General features: G+C 40.9%; 1 protein-coding gene and 1 non-coding gene across 2 annotated transcripts; one reads left to right on the forward strand and one right to left on the reverse strand.

Annotated features, from left to right (window-relative positions):
• Nucleotides 1-17: 17 nt before the first annotated feature.
• Nucleotides 18-13,173, reverse strand: LOC6044537 (vascular endothelial growth factor receptor 1). Its single transcript, XM_038253343.1, has 6 exons — nucleotides 12,653-13,173; nucleotides 2,802-3,437; nucleotides 2,568-2,743; nucleotides 1,305-2,514; nucleotides 1,102-1,249; nucleotides 18-1,040 (listed from the first exon to the last, which is right to left on the reverse strand). Exons 1-6 carry the CDS (start codon nucleotides 12,717-12,719, stop codon nucleotides 47-49), a joined length of 3,231 nt encoding a protein of 1,076 aa, XP_038109271.1. The 5' UTR covers nucleotides 12,720-13,173; the 3' UTR covers nucleotides 18-46.
• A 1,123-nt stretch (nucleotides 13,174-14,296) lies between these two features.
• Trnav-aac lies at nucleotides 14,297-14,369 on the forward strand. The gene has a single exon. It is a non-coding gene; the product is annotated as a tRNA-Val (tRNA).
• The last annotated feature ends 223 nt before the right edge of the window (nucleotides 14,370-14,592 follow it).

Here is a 14,592-nt window from a genome sequence, read left to right on the forward strand (position 1 = left end):
TTGATCACTTGATCGGAATCTCTTTATTCTTAAAAACTAAACTTTATTACAAACTCTTCACATTCACCGCCGACACGTAGCTAGGATTACTGACGGCACTGCGCGGCGATACGCCGCCCAGTTCTTCCACAACGATCGACTCGCCGACCTTGATCTGCTGTTCAAGGGGTACCATCGAGATCACCTCCGGCTCCTGCGCCACCGTAGAACCCTTCATGTTCATGTACGCTTGCGACACCGGAGGAGCCACTTGCGGCGGTGGTTTCACGTTCATTACGTAGTTTGGCCCACCTTGAACGTTGTTGGCGATCAGGTACGGTTGGTTTAGGTCGTTCAGTTCGGTTGGATTGCGCAGGTGATCTGGGAGCATGTTGCTGAAGATGGCCTTCAGTTCCCAGAATGTCGGACGGGACGTCGGACGCTCCTTCCAGCATTGTCGCATAATCTCGTAGATGGCGTTGTTGGCGTACGGAGGTTTTTCCATTCGATAACCTAACCTTAGTTTGTCCACTAGATCCTTGCTGATCTCCATGCCCGGGTAGGGGTTGGTAGCCAGTGAGAACAGCTCCCAAAGGAGGATCCCGTACGACCATACGTCCGATTTGGTGCTAAAGTCCGCGTGATCGATACACTCGAGCGCAAGCCACTTGAACGGCAATGGGTCGCTGCCCTTCTTCCGGTAGTGATCGTTTCGGTGGTAGATCGATCGCGCTAGTCCAAAGTCGCAGATTTTGACCACGTTGTTTTCGCCCAGCAAGATATTTCGCGCGGCTAGATCGCCGTGGATCACTAGTCGATGCGCGAGGTATTCCATGCCACAGGCGATCTGGGCTGACCAGGAGATGAGGTCCGTGGTCGTTACGGTAGTTTGGTTGGGATCGTCGTCCCGGATCATGGCGCGGTTGATGTGACCCAGCGGTTTGTTGAAGTCACTGCCAGGTTGTGTGATGTAGTTGCTGTTGTTGCAGATGTAGGTGGAATTGGTCGGGTTACTGCTGATCTCCGAACCCGTGTTGTTGTTGGAATCGTTAACATATTGGCTGTTTAAGATCATACAGAGATTAGAACATACTTTGGCAAATGACGGGATTAAGACCATACCTGCTGACGGTGGATACATTACTTGGCCAACGATAGTCCAAACTGCCATCGATTTCCGAGAACTGATCTACAAATCTTCTACGATACTTCATCAAGTAGTCCTGTAGATTCCCGTACGGACAGTACTCCACGATCACCATCAGTTCTCCTGAAAAGAACTACTTTTAGTCGACACCCAAAAATTCTAACCTCACAAACCCTACTTTTGACGACATTCTTCGTAATCGCTCCCAACAAATTCACCACGTTCGGATGCGGTCCCAGGTGGATCATGATCTTCAGCTCCGATATCAGCGCTCGCATCACGACGTTATCCGTCTGCTTGCGAACCATCTTTACCGCCACCGTGCTATCCTTCTCGTCCGGCACCAACCCCTGAGCGGTGGCCATCATGACCACTCCAAACGCTCCACATCCCAGCGTCTTGCCCAGTTTGAGCTTCTCCGCGGGAAACTCGTACCGGCTGTCGTACGGGAGCAGATCAGTCTGCTGGCCTAGCGGTAGTCCCGGATTCAGTTGACCCTTGTAACCTTCGGCGAAGCTGACCAGTCCGGCTTTTCGCATGGCCGCGACCTCCTGCTTCTTCTTGCAGTAAAACGACGTGATCAGGACTACGATGAGGATTAGCGCGATCAGCATCGCCAGTCCCGCGTAGATCCACGTCTTTTCTACGATATCCCCGGTGACAGTTAAGGTCCAGCCTTTCTCCGCTTGACCTTCTCGGTTTCGAACCCGGCAACGGTACTGTCCGGAGTCTTCCCTTTTCAGGTATGTGAAGTAGAGTGTGGTTCCGTTGATCACGTGCACCCTGGTGTCATTCTCGATAGGTTCGTCGTTCTTTAGCCACTCGATCGTTGGCTTTGGGATTCCCTTTGAGTAGCAGTCCAGCTGACATGCTTCACCGGAACTCTGCGTGATCTCTCCGTGATCACTTTCTCCGAAGATCTTTGGTTTCATTGGTTCAAAAATCTCCAGCTGAATCTCCTTGCTTTCAACCACATTGGACTCGATCGTCTTCGTACGGCATTTCAGTACACCTGCATGCAATTTCAAAGCTTTGTCCAATACAAGCTTCCGCACATGAGCGTAGTTCTCGTACGAATCCTGGAATGTAATCTCTTCGCTCTCTTTAACCAAGCTACCGTTCCAGAGGAACTCGATCTCGTTTGTATGCTTGTACACGGATGCAGCGCATACGATCGCTACGCGATCCCCTAAAACCACTTCAAACTCAGGGGAAGTTCTTCGAATAACCACCGGTTCCCGAAGATCACCAATTAAAAGATCCGCCTGGACCATTGCCGATCCCTCACTGTTTTCAGCTGCGCACACGACGTATCCCGCGGTGGTTGCGTTGGGGATTGCAAACTGCTCGATCGTCACGTATTCCTTGGTGTTTGAAGTTCGCGTTCCCTGCAATACCAATTCTGTAGATCTTTTCTTTAGTATACCAAGCCTGCACTTACAAATTGATCGACCTGACTTCGCTGGACCGTTTTGGAACAGTTGGTCCACGGCACGTCGTCGCAAGCAAAAAAGGCAAAGTTCATCGTCGGCTTGGGATATCCGACGCAGGTACAGGTAAAGGTTGCTTGCTCCGACGGCTTCACGTAGACTGGATCCATGGTTAGACTTGGTTTCCCTAAAAATGATGATCGTTAGTGGATCACTCCTCCAACATAACCTTGAAGATTACGAACCTCTTACGAATACCCTAACGCTAAGATTGCGCTTGACAGCACCATTATCGCCATGCAGAACGTAACTTCCAGCATCTTCAACGGCGGGATTGCTCACCGTGAGCGTTGTCTTGAACTCGCTCTCGCTAAAAGTGTACTTCGATCCGGACCGCAACGGCAAGTCACTATCATCTTTGGTCCAGTAAAACACTGGTTGGGCAAAGGATCGATACTTGATATCGATTCGAAGCGATCGTTTACCCGCGGTTACGTTTATTTTTGGCGGACTCTCGTACCGGATCTCGTTCCCCACGGTAATCTCAACGGAACGATAGTTGGTTTGATTCTCCTCCTCCAGGTTCCGAACTCGGCATTTGTACTTTTCACCGGTTTCGTTCTGCTCAACGGAAGCGATCGTCAGCTCTATTTGACCAATTTTGCGCTGTAGATTGGTTGCATCCAGAGTTTCCGTCACGGGACCAAACGTGATCCTCGAACTGGGTTGAATCCGTGTGTTGTCCTTGCTTTCCCACCACATGTCGAACCGCATGTCCGCGGTCACGTTGACCTGGCAGATCAACTTGCCGGTCTCACCAGGTTGAAGGAATAATCCATTGGTGGGAAGTATTGTAGGCTTCTTGATGTATTCCGCTGTAGCTGAAATAGAAATATAAACCACAATTGGATCAATGACCTAAGGTCACAAATGTGATGTCTATATTCAAAAATTTGTTTAGGGTAAAGTATCACGTAGCTCGATGTATCAAATTGCGGCATGCACCGAAAATGCAAACATCTCGGTGCATAAATTGTTTGCGTCATCGACCGGATTGGGAATACCGCAACAAAAAAGATCTTTATTGCTGTAGCTTTGAATGTATCTTAGGTCAAGACGCGAGGAGCTTTGCTTCTAATTTCTATGCACATTTGCGATTGCAAACATAATGCACTCCCTTATCGTCTTGTTATCTAGACGTAAGTCGTTATGACGACATTATGAATGCATTTTCTTTGGATATGAATCCTAGTTAGAAGGGAGTGTACAACTGCAATTAATTGATGAACTATACTGATGGAGAGGAGATCCATCATCAAACTCCTAGTGGGCTGCGAATTTTGCAATTGTGTCAGCAAATTTTATTGCGGTTCCAGTCAAAATTTTTTTAACCCTATCAGGCCTGAATTTTCAAAAAAATATTTTTTTAGTTAATGATGGGAAAATGATCCTGAGGACCATACGAAAATTATAGACTACTTTTGAAAATTTTGATTTTTGGGTCATATATGACCCATCAGGCTGGAAAGGGTTAAACTAAAAATTTGCTAATTTATATGGATAATTCTTTGTAAAAAAGCTCACATTTTGATACTTTTTACTGAACAAAATAAATATTTGTTTGATTTAAGAGCGAGTCCGCGAACAGGGCATACCCCTTTGTATGAGATGTCGTTTTCAGGGGTTGTTTGTACATATAACACTAGCATCTGGCCAAAATATGAGCACTCTAGGTCAACGGGAAGTGGGGCAAATCGGGACACTAAGTTTGAATGTTCAAAATCGTCAAAAATCTTTAAAATGCTGTAACTTAGGCGTAATTCAAATTAATTTCAAAATTAGAAATGCATCCGAAAAGGCTAGAAAAAAGCAAAAAAATAGAATAGGGCATACCAATTGGTTAAATCTAAAGGAAGTGAAAAAATTCAAACTCAAATAAAAATATGTTCCATCCAGATATCAACTCGATTCGACCTGGAGCTTCTAGGGAACACTTTGGGTAAGGCAGTTTAACATGTTTGATAGACACATTTTCTTTTAATGATGTTTTTGCTTGCAAATTTTTGCTCGGGGACCTCTTAAATCAAATTTTCCGGTGATAATTTTCTGATATTCGTATTCATAAAACAATTTCACAATAGAAACATGCATAAAATTTTTATTTTCATCCATTTTAACCCTTAAAAAATGAAAGTTAAAAAACTGTGGGACTGCATGAATCTCCAGCTGCTGCCGGACGGGTTTATTTCGAAAAAAAAAAACGAATTACCGAATAATGCAAAAATAAAATGAAATCAATTTCCGCTTTTTGTAAATAATTGCTCAAATACAGAAAAAAAATAAGCAACATTGATTGTTGCCAAAAAGTTCAGATTTAATGTGAACAAAATTTCGACAAAACTCAAAATTTGGTTTACGGATTGCATATTCTGATTTTTTTCTTTAAAGAAGATTCTGAAAATATTTCTTTAAAGAAGATCAAGTTTTGACACAACAAACATATTTAAGATAATAAAAATACATATTTATGTATGTATTTAAAATTTTAATTTCTTAGTGCCACAAAAAGGTAATTTTTGTTCTTGTTTGTTTTCTTCAAATTAAAGTTATTGTATCAGCTTTTTTAAATTTTCATAAAAAGGAGTTAACAAGAATTACTTTAATTATAATTGTGCATCTTGGGCCAAACACAATTCTAGAGTAGTTTTTCAAAACAACCAATGCGCCGTGGATTTCCTATGCGAGAATTGTCCATGTATTGTTTAAAAAATCAGGACGCATAACATATTTTTTCGAAAACTTCAAAATGTCAATGGAAATTGAAGTGCAATCAGCTGAAATCAATTTAAACTGCATTCCCCTGCATTTAGAATCATTTTTAAGCATGTTTAGGTTGATTTAAAAATGTTTTGAATTTAAAAAAAAAATGTTTTTGTTATTTTTTTCCGATCAACGATGATATAGGAAGGGCTTTGAAAATCACAAAACAATAAATTAAGACATACACAATTCATGACAAAAGACACACAAAAAAAATCACTTTTCACTCCGAATATTGTTTACACCACCTTTACAAATAATGCACTCACCCCATACGAACAGCGACACTAATTATGCACTCAAATTATGCACTCATCCCATACAAACAGCGACGCATAAGCACACAAAAAAACCTGAATAATCACGACTTTGCGTCCCCACTTCCAGCGCACCAATGATGCTATTATTCGATTACAACAATCACCCATACGAACAACGGCACAAAAGCACAAAAAAATTAACCAGAATAATCACGACTTTGCGTCCCCACTTCCAGCGCACCAGTCATGCATTTTAATCCACTTTTTCCATGCAAATGTTGAAACTTTGGCTTGTTATTTCAATTTTTTTTTTTTTGAGATTCCTAATCGAAACAGTGTGTCTGAAGGCTAATTAGATTAATTTCATGAATTTCCTTTGTAAAAAATACGTTAATAATCCCTGAATTATTTTGTTTGAAAATGTTTAAAAATTTGGGAAAATGATTATTTTGACCATACGAAAATTATAGGCTAGTTAAGGAAACTTTGATATTTGGGACATACATGACCCATCAGCTCAAAGGGTTAAATTCAAGGTTCCTTTCACTATTTCAATCTATTTGAGAATGAAAAGAATAACATCAGTAATAATGTTTCAAATGTTCTTTGATTTCAAATAAAATCAAGAATATAATTTTAAATTGAGTTATTTCTAACTTTTTTGCCATTTCCAGTTGAAACAAAGTATCGAAAACTATACGATTGGCCGCACCCCTGCCTTTCACTTATTAAAGCGGAAAAGCCAAATGCGATGCATACACAGAAAACAAACGATGGTAATATTCATCAGGGAATGGTGACAGATTTTGTGTCAAAAAAGTTTAACATTACATCAGGAAATTGTGAATTTTCGTCAGTTTCTGGTAAATTTTCATTAGGTTCACATTTTTACCCATTTTTTAAGCTAAAATTACTTTAAAAGAGGTTTTTTTTTCTGTGTAATCGCACCGATCCTGTGAACGGAACCAGCTTTTCATCATCAGGAAAGGAAGGAGGCGTGGATAACCGTTCCTAACGCTCTGATTTATCTAGCAATTCCCCACGAAAACAGCATGATTTGAAAAAAAAAGTTGTCCGATCAGGCTCATAATTGGTCTAACCTAGAGGTTTAGGTCGTTAGCTCAATCCAGGTATAGGGGTCGTCTCCCTGGGTCCTGTCTGGAGTTTCAAAAATCTAGCTGCGGTTCTGACAAACCTATTAAAAGTTATTAGCACTCAAGTGTTATTTATACACTTTTTCAATGCCGGATCTCAGATGTTTTGATGATGGGAAAAATGATCCGCAAAATGAAGGGAACAAATTAAATACGTCCGAAATGGTATGGAATCATACTGAAGTCATAGAAAAGTGTTCAGAGTACTTTCACAAGAAGTTTTTATAAAATTTTGAAAGGTTTAAAAAGTTCGTGAGCTATAAATAAGAAAATTATGACAAAAAGCATTATTTTAGTATTCTTAAAGTGCCATGATTTTTTCAATGAACATGATTTCGAACCGGAAATTGGAATGCATTTTCGGATTCTTTGGACAATTTTCCATAAGAAGAAGGTAAAATAAGTTTGCAAATAATAAATATTATGTGTTTTTAAAACATAATTCAAAACATCTACAAATTTATAGACGTTTTTAGTAAAACAAATGTACTATAAAGTGTGTAAACTTTTGATTCGTGCCTCGAATTCAGTTTAAAATGCATAATTAATTGATAATTTTATAAACAAAACTAGTTTACACGAATTTCAGGCAAAATTCTGTCTTATTTGTAATTTTACCTTAAATTTATATGTATTTTGTTAAAAAATCATATAAATTTATTAACTAAACACAAAAAATATTGATTTTTTTTCCTCAAAAACGATATCAACAGCAGTGGTGGTACATTTGACGTGAAAATGAAATTTGAGCACCTTAAATCTGGTTTTACCAAGAAAAACTATCACTGTCAAAGTCGGCCCGCAATTCAGAATACAATATTTCAATGCAACTATTTGTGTCAATACTATTGAAAAAAAAACTTTTTATTAAATAGTGCATGGAACTTGTTTGGCATACCCTAGTAGACGTTTTAAAAATAATAATCTTGAGACAAACCTTACAGGTTGGGAAATATTCCGAAAATAATTTGAAATCCTACCAATGCACCACTCTAATTTTGAACCAAACCAAAAGTTGCCCTTTTCTATTTGCAACAACTCTTCTGAAAACACCAAAGCTCCAAAACTTAACCATTTTTCGGAAAATCCATTTTACACTTAATTTTGCGATCTGGACCACTGTGCAATATCACCCCGGTTTACGGTATTTATTCTGAGTTGAAACTTTTAAGATCAACACATTAATATACGAGGTTTAAATGGGTGCAAAAATAAGTTCATTGTAAAAACGTTTTTTTCACATTTAATTTTTTAAGACCAAGACTTCGACAACATTGTAAAATAATGGAAAACTTTTGGCATTTTTTTTTTTGGTATAAACAGGTTTTCGCCGATTAAATTTATGAAAAAGTGTGTCCCTCCAAAAAAGTTCTTTTGATTTTACACAAACTTCATCAGATGTATTATTAGTATCAATGGGTTATTGTTTCCCGATACTGCTCATATTGAACCAAGATCCTTGAAATAGTGTAAGGCAGACAATAAATCAAAAAGTCAAAGTAGTTATGTCACAGACATAACCGGAATGGCGTAGACTTACGTAAAATTTAGATATGTGGACATGTGGGTTTTCCATATATTAATTTGAAGAATTAGCTATATTCTTTAAATAGATTTACGGAATATGATCATGAATGGGAGATGGAATTCAGCTAAGGGCGTTATTTCGGGGTGGTTTTCTTTCAAATTGTATGTAGTGTTTGGTGGGAATGATGAACAAGAAGAACTCTTTCGTGAGAAAATTGGTGGCCCTAAAAAGGACCGATTAGAGTTGGATGGTGGCGTTGGTCGCAAGGCTCGGTCTTGGCATCAGGCTCTTGGCGTCAGGCTGCAGCCGGGAGATGTTCTGTCCAGATGGGTGATAGGCCGCGGTGGATGCTGCAGGTGCTGGCGTTGTTGATGGATGCGAAACCGACAAAGTTGTTTAGGAAAGCGTGTAGTATTTGCAAATGATTGTGGTGCGAAATTTAGATTAGGCTGGTGTATCAACCAAAGTCAAAATCGGCCGATGATAACTAAAATACGAAACATACCTTCGTGACTGTGTTAGAACATTTCTACCAAAAACAAGGTCAAGGCATGTGCGCCCAAATCGACGGTAACATTTCAAAAGGCATCATGTACATTTTGACACTTTCTGGGTTATTGCATATTCTGAAAGTACTCCTAATAAACTACCTCTCCACCAAAAATGAGCAAAAGTTACTTCAGTAAAGTCTGTTTAATCATGATTTTAAATAAAGTAACATAAACAAAATCTCTGCCATCAGCAGTCCCTGTTTATATAGCCCTGTCAACCTGTCAAACAAAAGACTACATGAACCTCGTGACGGAAAAAAAGCTACATGAACAAAGCGCCATGTACATTCGGCGAAGAAAAACGAATCATAACAAAGCGCCCCCCTCAATGACAGCAGGGTGATATCGACGTTGGTGATTTCAAAAGGAGTTATGTTTGTTTTACTCAAATAAAATTACGGAAATGATGTTTTATTGAATTTGGATGGTCAAGTATCAATAAAAGCAACGTTTTTCATCATTTGTTATCATTAGAACATCTTATTTTGCTTTTATATTAAAATGGGAATTGAAAATGGATGCTCAACATTCAAATGCGTTTTTCTCAAAACGCAAGGTTTGTACATGATGCTTTTTGAAATGTTGGCGTCGAAATGTCGTTGTCTGTAAAGGATTGGAAAGCAGATCAAGCTTGAGGTACTCTTTCATAAAATCAACAAATTTCAAATTTTCCGGTTTGAGGATATCAATGTTAAAATCCCCAGACACAACAATGCGGATGTCCTGCTTTGCATACCAGAACAAATTCCGGATCAAGAAAGAAATTTTCTGTTTGTATGTTGCACTTGGCGAAATATACACAACAACAAACAATGTTTGAATCCCATTTTCTGAAACTTTTGTGGCACAAATATCCCCAAACGAATCAGCCTCGAGTAAAATTGGATCATGTTCCTCACTTAACTGCTCAAGATCGTGAGGCATGGCCGTCGAAGAAGACGAACGAACGGCAAAGAGAGGAAAGAAAGAGACGAAGGAATTTTAGCGAGCCGAATGGGGGAGGGGAGAGGGGCATAGGGGTTGGGGGCGAGAGCAGCCTCAGAAAGCTGTGCAATCCGTTGCCCCCGAAGACCAAAATTTGTTCCTGAAATTTAAATTCAAATTAGCTCGCTGCCTCGTCCCGGGTGGGACGAGGGCAACTCTTTCAACACTAGAATTTGATGAGACTTAAATCTTTCAGAAGCGCTCGCCGCGAATGCGACGAGCTAGTTGGATGTCCCGATTGTTTAACAACCAAGGCTTGACCCACGAGAGGCTTTTCGGCGGAAGGCAGCAGGCGCGCGCCTCATCTTGTTGATGCCTCGTCCCGGGTGGGACGAGGGATGGGGATTGAAGCACCTCCGAACCACAGCAACCACGAAAGATCCTAACGGTCCGGCCATCGAGAGGCAACTGGCTGACGGTGACGACGAGAAGGCGATGCGCACTTCTTTTCCAGTTCTGGTCCCTCTCTCCTGCTGCTGCTGCTCTGGTCTCTCTCCTGCTGCTGCTGCTCTGGGCTGAGCTTTCCTGCTGCTGCTGCCGGTCCGACGTCTGAGACGTGAATGATGGAATGGGCTCTGGCGCGCGTTCTTATGTATGATTTCGGCCCGCTACTTCCCCTCCTTTTTCGCGACCGACACTCGGTCGCGTTGCTCGGATGATTTTCCCCTCAAAATAGGTACTTGACATTCCCGTCCGTGAGTGGGAAGCGCTCATTTTGCTTGCAAAATCTCTGCATTTTGAAAACATTTTAAAACATTCAATTGTTTCAATAGTTAAACTATTTTGCCAACAATGAAAGTTTTATAGCAAATTGCTGAATAATTTTCGAATCGAATGGCACATAAATCGTGTCGATTCGATTAGAGGGAAGGAAGATATAAGCGTTTGACGGATGACGCAGTAATCCAGGGCCTTCGGCCCGGGTTTTTTGGAATGACACCCCAGTACCTTCGACAAAGACGTAAGTCTACGTCAAAAGATTAATAAATTTTTAGCATTTTTTGGCATGAATCAATACATAATTATTGATTTTGAAGGAAAACGAGAGCAAAAGATGATAAAACCCATATTTGCCTCCCGCGGTGGGCTTGTTTCGGTGGCAAATTTGCTACCCTAGCGGTGGCGATGACGGAGTTTTTTCAAGGTGGCAAATTTGATCTCGGTATTCTTAAGCCGGATGCAAATTTTGATTTGCACTCCAGCGTTGCAGATGCCCTGAGGGCACAAGCACTCACAATTGGGAATTGATTGCGTTTATTGGATGAATTTTTGCAAGTATGCTAAGAGAAGATTGGAGGGAGGACAAAGGGGTTGGGGGCGAGAGCAGCCTCAGAAAGCTGTGCATTCCGTCGCCCCCGAAGACCAAAATTTGTTCCTGACATTTAAATTTAAATTAGCTCGCTGCCTCGTCCCGGGTGGGACGAGGGCAACTCTTTCAACACTTTAGAATTGGATGAGACGTAAATCTTTCAGAAGCGCTCGCCGCGAATGCGACGAGCTAGTTGGATGTCCTGATTGTTTCACAACCAAGGCTTGACCCACGAGAGGCTTTTCGGCGGAAGGCAGCAGGCGCGCGCCTCATCTTGTTGATGCCTCGTCCCGGGTGGGACGAGGGATGGGGATTGAGGCACCTCCGAACCACAGCAACCACGAAAGATCCAAACGGTCCGGCCATCGAGAGGCAACTGGCTGAAGGTGACGACGAGAAGGCGATGCGCACTTCTTTTCCAGTTCTGGTCCCTCTCTCCTGCTGCTGCTGCTCTGGTCTCTCTCCTGCTGCTGCTGCTCTGGGCTGAGCTTTCCTGCTGCTGCTGCTGCTGCCGGTCCGACGTCTGAGACGTGAATGATTTTCTGGAGACTGGCGCACTTTCTTATGTATGATTTCGGCCCGCTACTTCCCCTCCTTTTTCGCGACCGACACTCGGTCGCGTTGCTCGGATGATTTTCCCCTCGAAATAGGTACTTGACATTCCCGTCCGTGAGTGGGAAGCGCTCATTTTGCTTGCAAAATCTCTGCATTTTGAAAACATTTTAAAACATTCAATTGTTTCAATAGTTAAACTATTTTGCCAACAATGAAAGTTTTATAGCAAATTGCTGAATAATTTTCGAATCGAATGGCACATAAATCGTGTCGATTCGATTAGAGGGAAGGAAGATATAAGCGTTTGACGGATGACGCAGTAATCCAGGGCCTTCGGCCCGGGTTTTTTGGAATGACACCCCAGTACCTTCGACAAAGACGTAAGTCTACGTCAATAGGTGACCGACATTTCACGATCACGAATCACGTTATTGTCGCACTAGATCGAAATGTAAAATACTCCACAACAAATCTCGATACCTTCAAGACTTTCGTACCAGCAAATCTACACTAGTTGGCTTGGTAAACGAAACAACATGTTTTAAATAATTCAAAACCTGTTTCTTCTTACCGTGAAATACAAAGCATAACGGGTCTTTCCTGAGTCACCAAACGTGAATATTAAACGTTAAGATTTCATGTTATTGCACTGGTTATAAGTTGGTAGTAACATTCTTTATTTTGATTGTTGTTTTTTTTCCCTCGACTCCTCAATGTGACTGCATTCAATTGTTAACTGCACTCTAACTAGATGGTTCGTTACCTCGATGCATTATCACAATTAAGTGGAAAATGTATTTCCTTTTTTTCGACGATCTGTTCGTTGGGAATGTTCTGTCAAATCTTCTTGATTTTTAAATATTTTTTTGCATGGAACCTCAGGGTAACCTATTTTTAAGCTTTTCAGTATTTTCGAACTTCTATAAATATCTTACCATCGCCACAACATGATGCTGCCATGTGTATCACCACCATCCAGCTGATTAAAGATGGGCGTCTCATGGCCGAACTTCGTTGATCTTTTTTGGTTTGTTTTCAAAATCGTAATCAAAACGCTTATTTACAAACCGCGTACGTTCGACTGACAACACATACTTTTACAGGCCCAGCGAGAGAGCAAACACTTTAGCATGATAATTTTAGCACCATCTTGTTGCTTTTGTAGTTGTTGTTTTAATTACGTAGTTGTATTTTTTCGTGATTTCATCTTCTTGGCACAGAATTAGTATTCAACTGTCGTCGGACATTTTTGCTTCGAAATTCCGTCATAAATTGCATCTCTTATCCAGCCAGGCGATCACCACAAATATCTGGCCAATCCATTTCCGATTGCAATGATGTCACTCTTTAAACGTTCAGTTTTTCCCTGTGATATTGGAGTTTGTTAAGGGGAGGACCGCGCCGTCCGGGCTTGACTTGGTGTCGCGAAATCTACTTAGCTACTGACGGCTGACTGTGTATTTATTAGTTGCGGCGTGGCGTGCATCTCTCCTCCTCCTTCTTCTTCGACGTCTATCGCGTTTTGCATTCGCGCGATTTCGCGCGCACTCCACGCGGAGAGTAGCTTGCCAATTGTCGGACGCGTTATCTCTGTTGTTGACTTTTTGGGAGATGAAAGTGGGTTTTGTTTGCGAATTGTGCACGAGTAAATATATTTATTTGTTGATTAGTTTTGTATAAAATGAGATTGTCACTGTAGAAAAATTTGGAAATTCAAAAACTCTCAACTTTGATGAAAGCTTTGTCAGTAAAATATTAATTATTCAAAATAAAACTAAAATTAACGTCTAATAATATTCTAAAACTGTGTTCAACACTTTACCCCAACCACATGCAGCAGTACAAAATAAAAACCACCCCCGCAAGTAAAATTTTGCCACTGTCGAGGGACTTTTGACACTTTTGTAATGTGTCACCAACTCCCCCTCCCCCAGGTGAAAAACTAAAACACTGCAGTGTGTGCGCAGTTATGAGTGTTGTGTTTGGTGCTCTTTGCGGGAAAGAAGGATTTGCCTTCCAGTTGGGACTTTTGACCAATCAACAGTTTTTTTTCCCGCCACCTCTAATGTACTCTGCCTCTGGGTCATTAGAGAAGAAAGGGTACGGCGGTTGTTGTTTCTGGAGAATGTCCAACACCCTCGCGCTGATAGCCGTTTGGCATGGAAATGTCCTTATTACACAAGATATACCGTAAGGTGGGAGGACTTTTTGAGTCTTCGATCAAAATGAGATTGATTTTGTCTACAATAAAGGTTTTGTTTTAATTTAAATTCTGGTTTAATTCCAAATGTGATTTTGAATTATTTAGGGCATTCAAAGTCCGACTTTGTACGGTATTCTTGGCTGACCTTTTTATCGCATCAACATCGCGTTGCATTTCCGCTTGATAGCCGAACCACGGGAAGTTATTGCTTCACTCAATTTGCAATTACTGTAGGGTGACAGAACCTATTTGCTTGGGAACTATCACATTGTTTCAGATAAACATAGCTTTATCACTCATTTTTTTAGTATTACAGAATTGAAATTTAGTTAAAACTCCAAACCAAAGGACAAAAAAAAATTAGCTAAAATCATCGGTTTCCGTGGTGTAGTGGTTATCACATCCGCCTAACACGCGGAAGGCCCCCGGTTCGATCCCGGGCGGAAACAAAATTCATTTCTTTTTTCTTTTTTTTCAAATCATTTCTTCTAAACTCACAAAACTTGCAGTTTTGCCATTGCACAGCGAGTTGTTGTTTTTGTTTGATTCAAAATTAGGGTGATTTTGAAAATCCAACTTTTCAGGAATATTTTTGGGAATTTTTTCGTCTTCTAGAAAGTTTTTGGGCTTGCCAATCCTAACAACTTTGTCGATGACACCAAAATTTTATCT

The sequence above is a fragment of the Culex quinquefasciatus genome, chromosome 2 (assembly GCF_015732765.1).
Source record: "Culex quinquefasciatus strain JHB chromosome 2, VPISU_Cqui_1.0_pri_paternal, whole genome shotgun sequence".
In the NCBI taxonomy this organism is placed as follows: domain Eukaryota; kingdom Metazoa; phylum Arthropoda; class Insecta; order Diptera; family Culicidae; genus Culex; species Culex quinquefasciatus.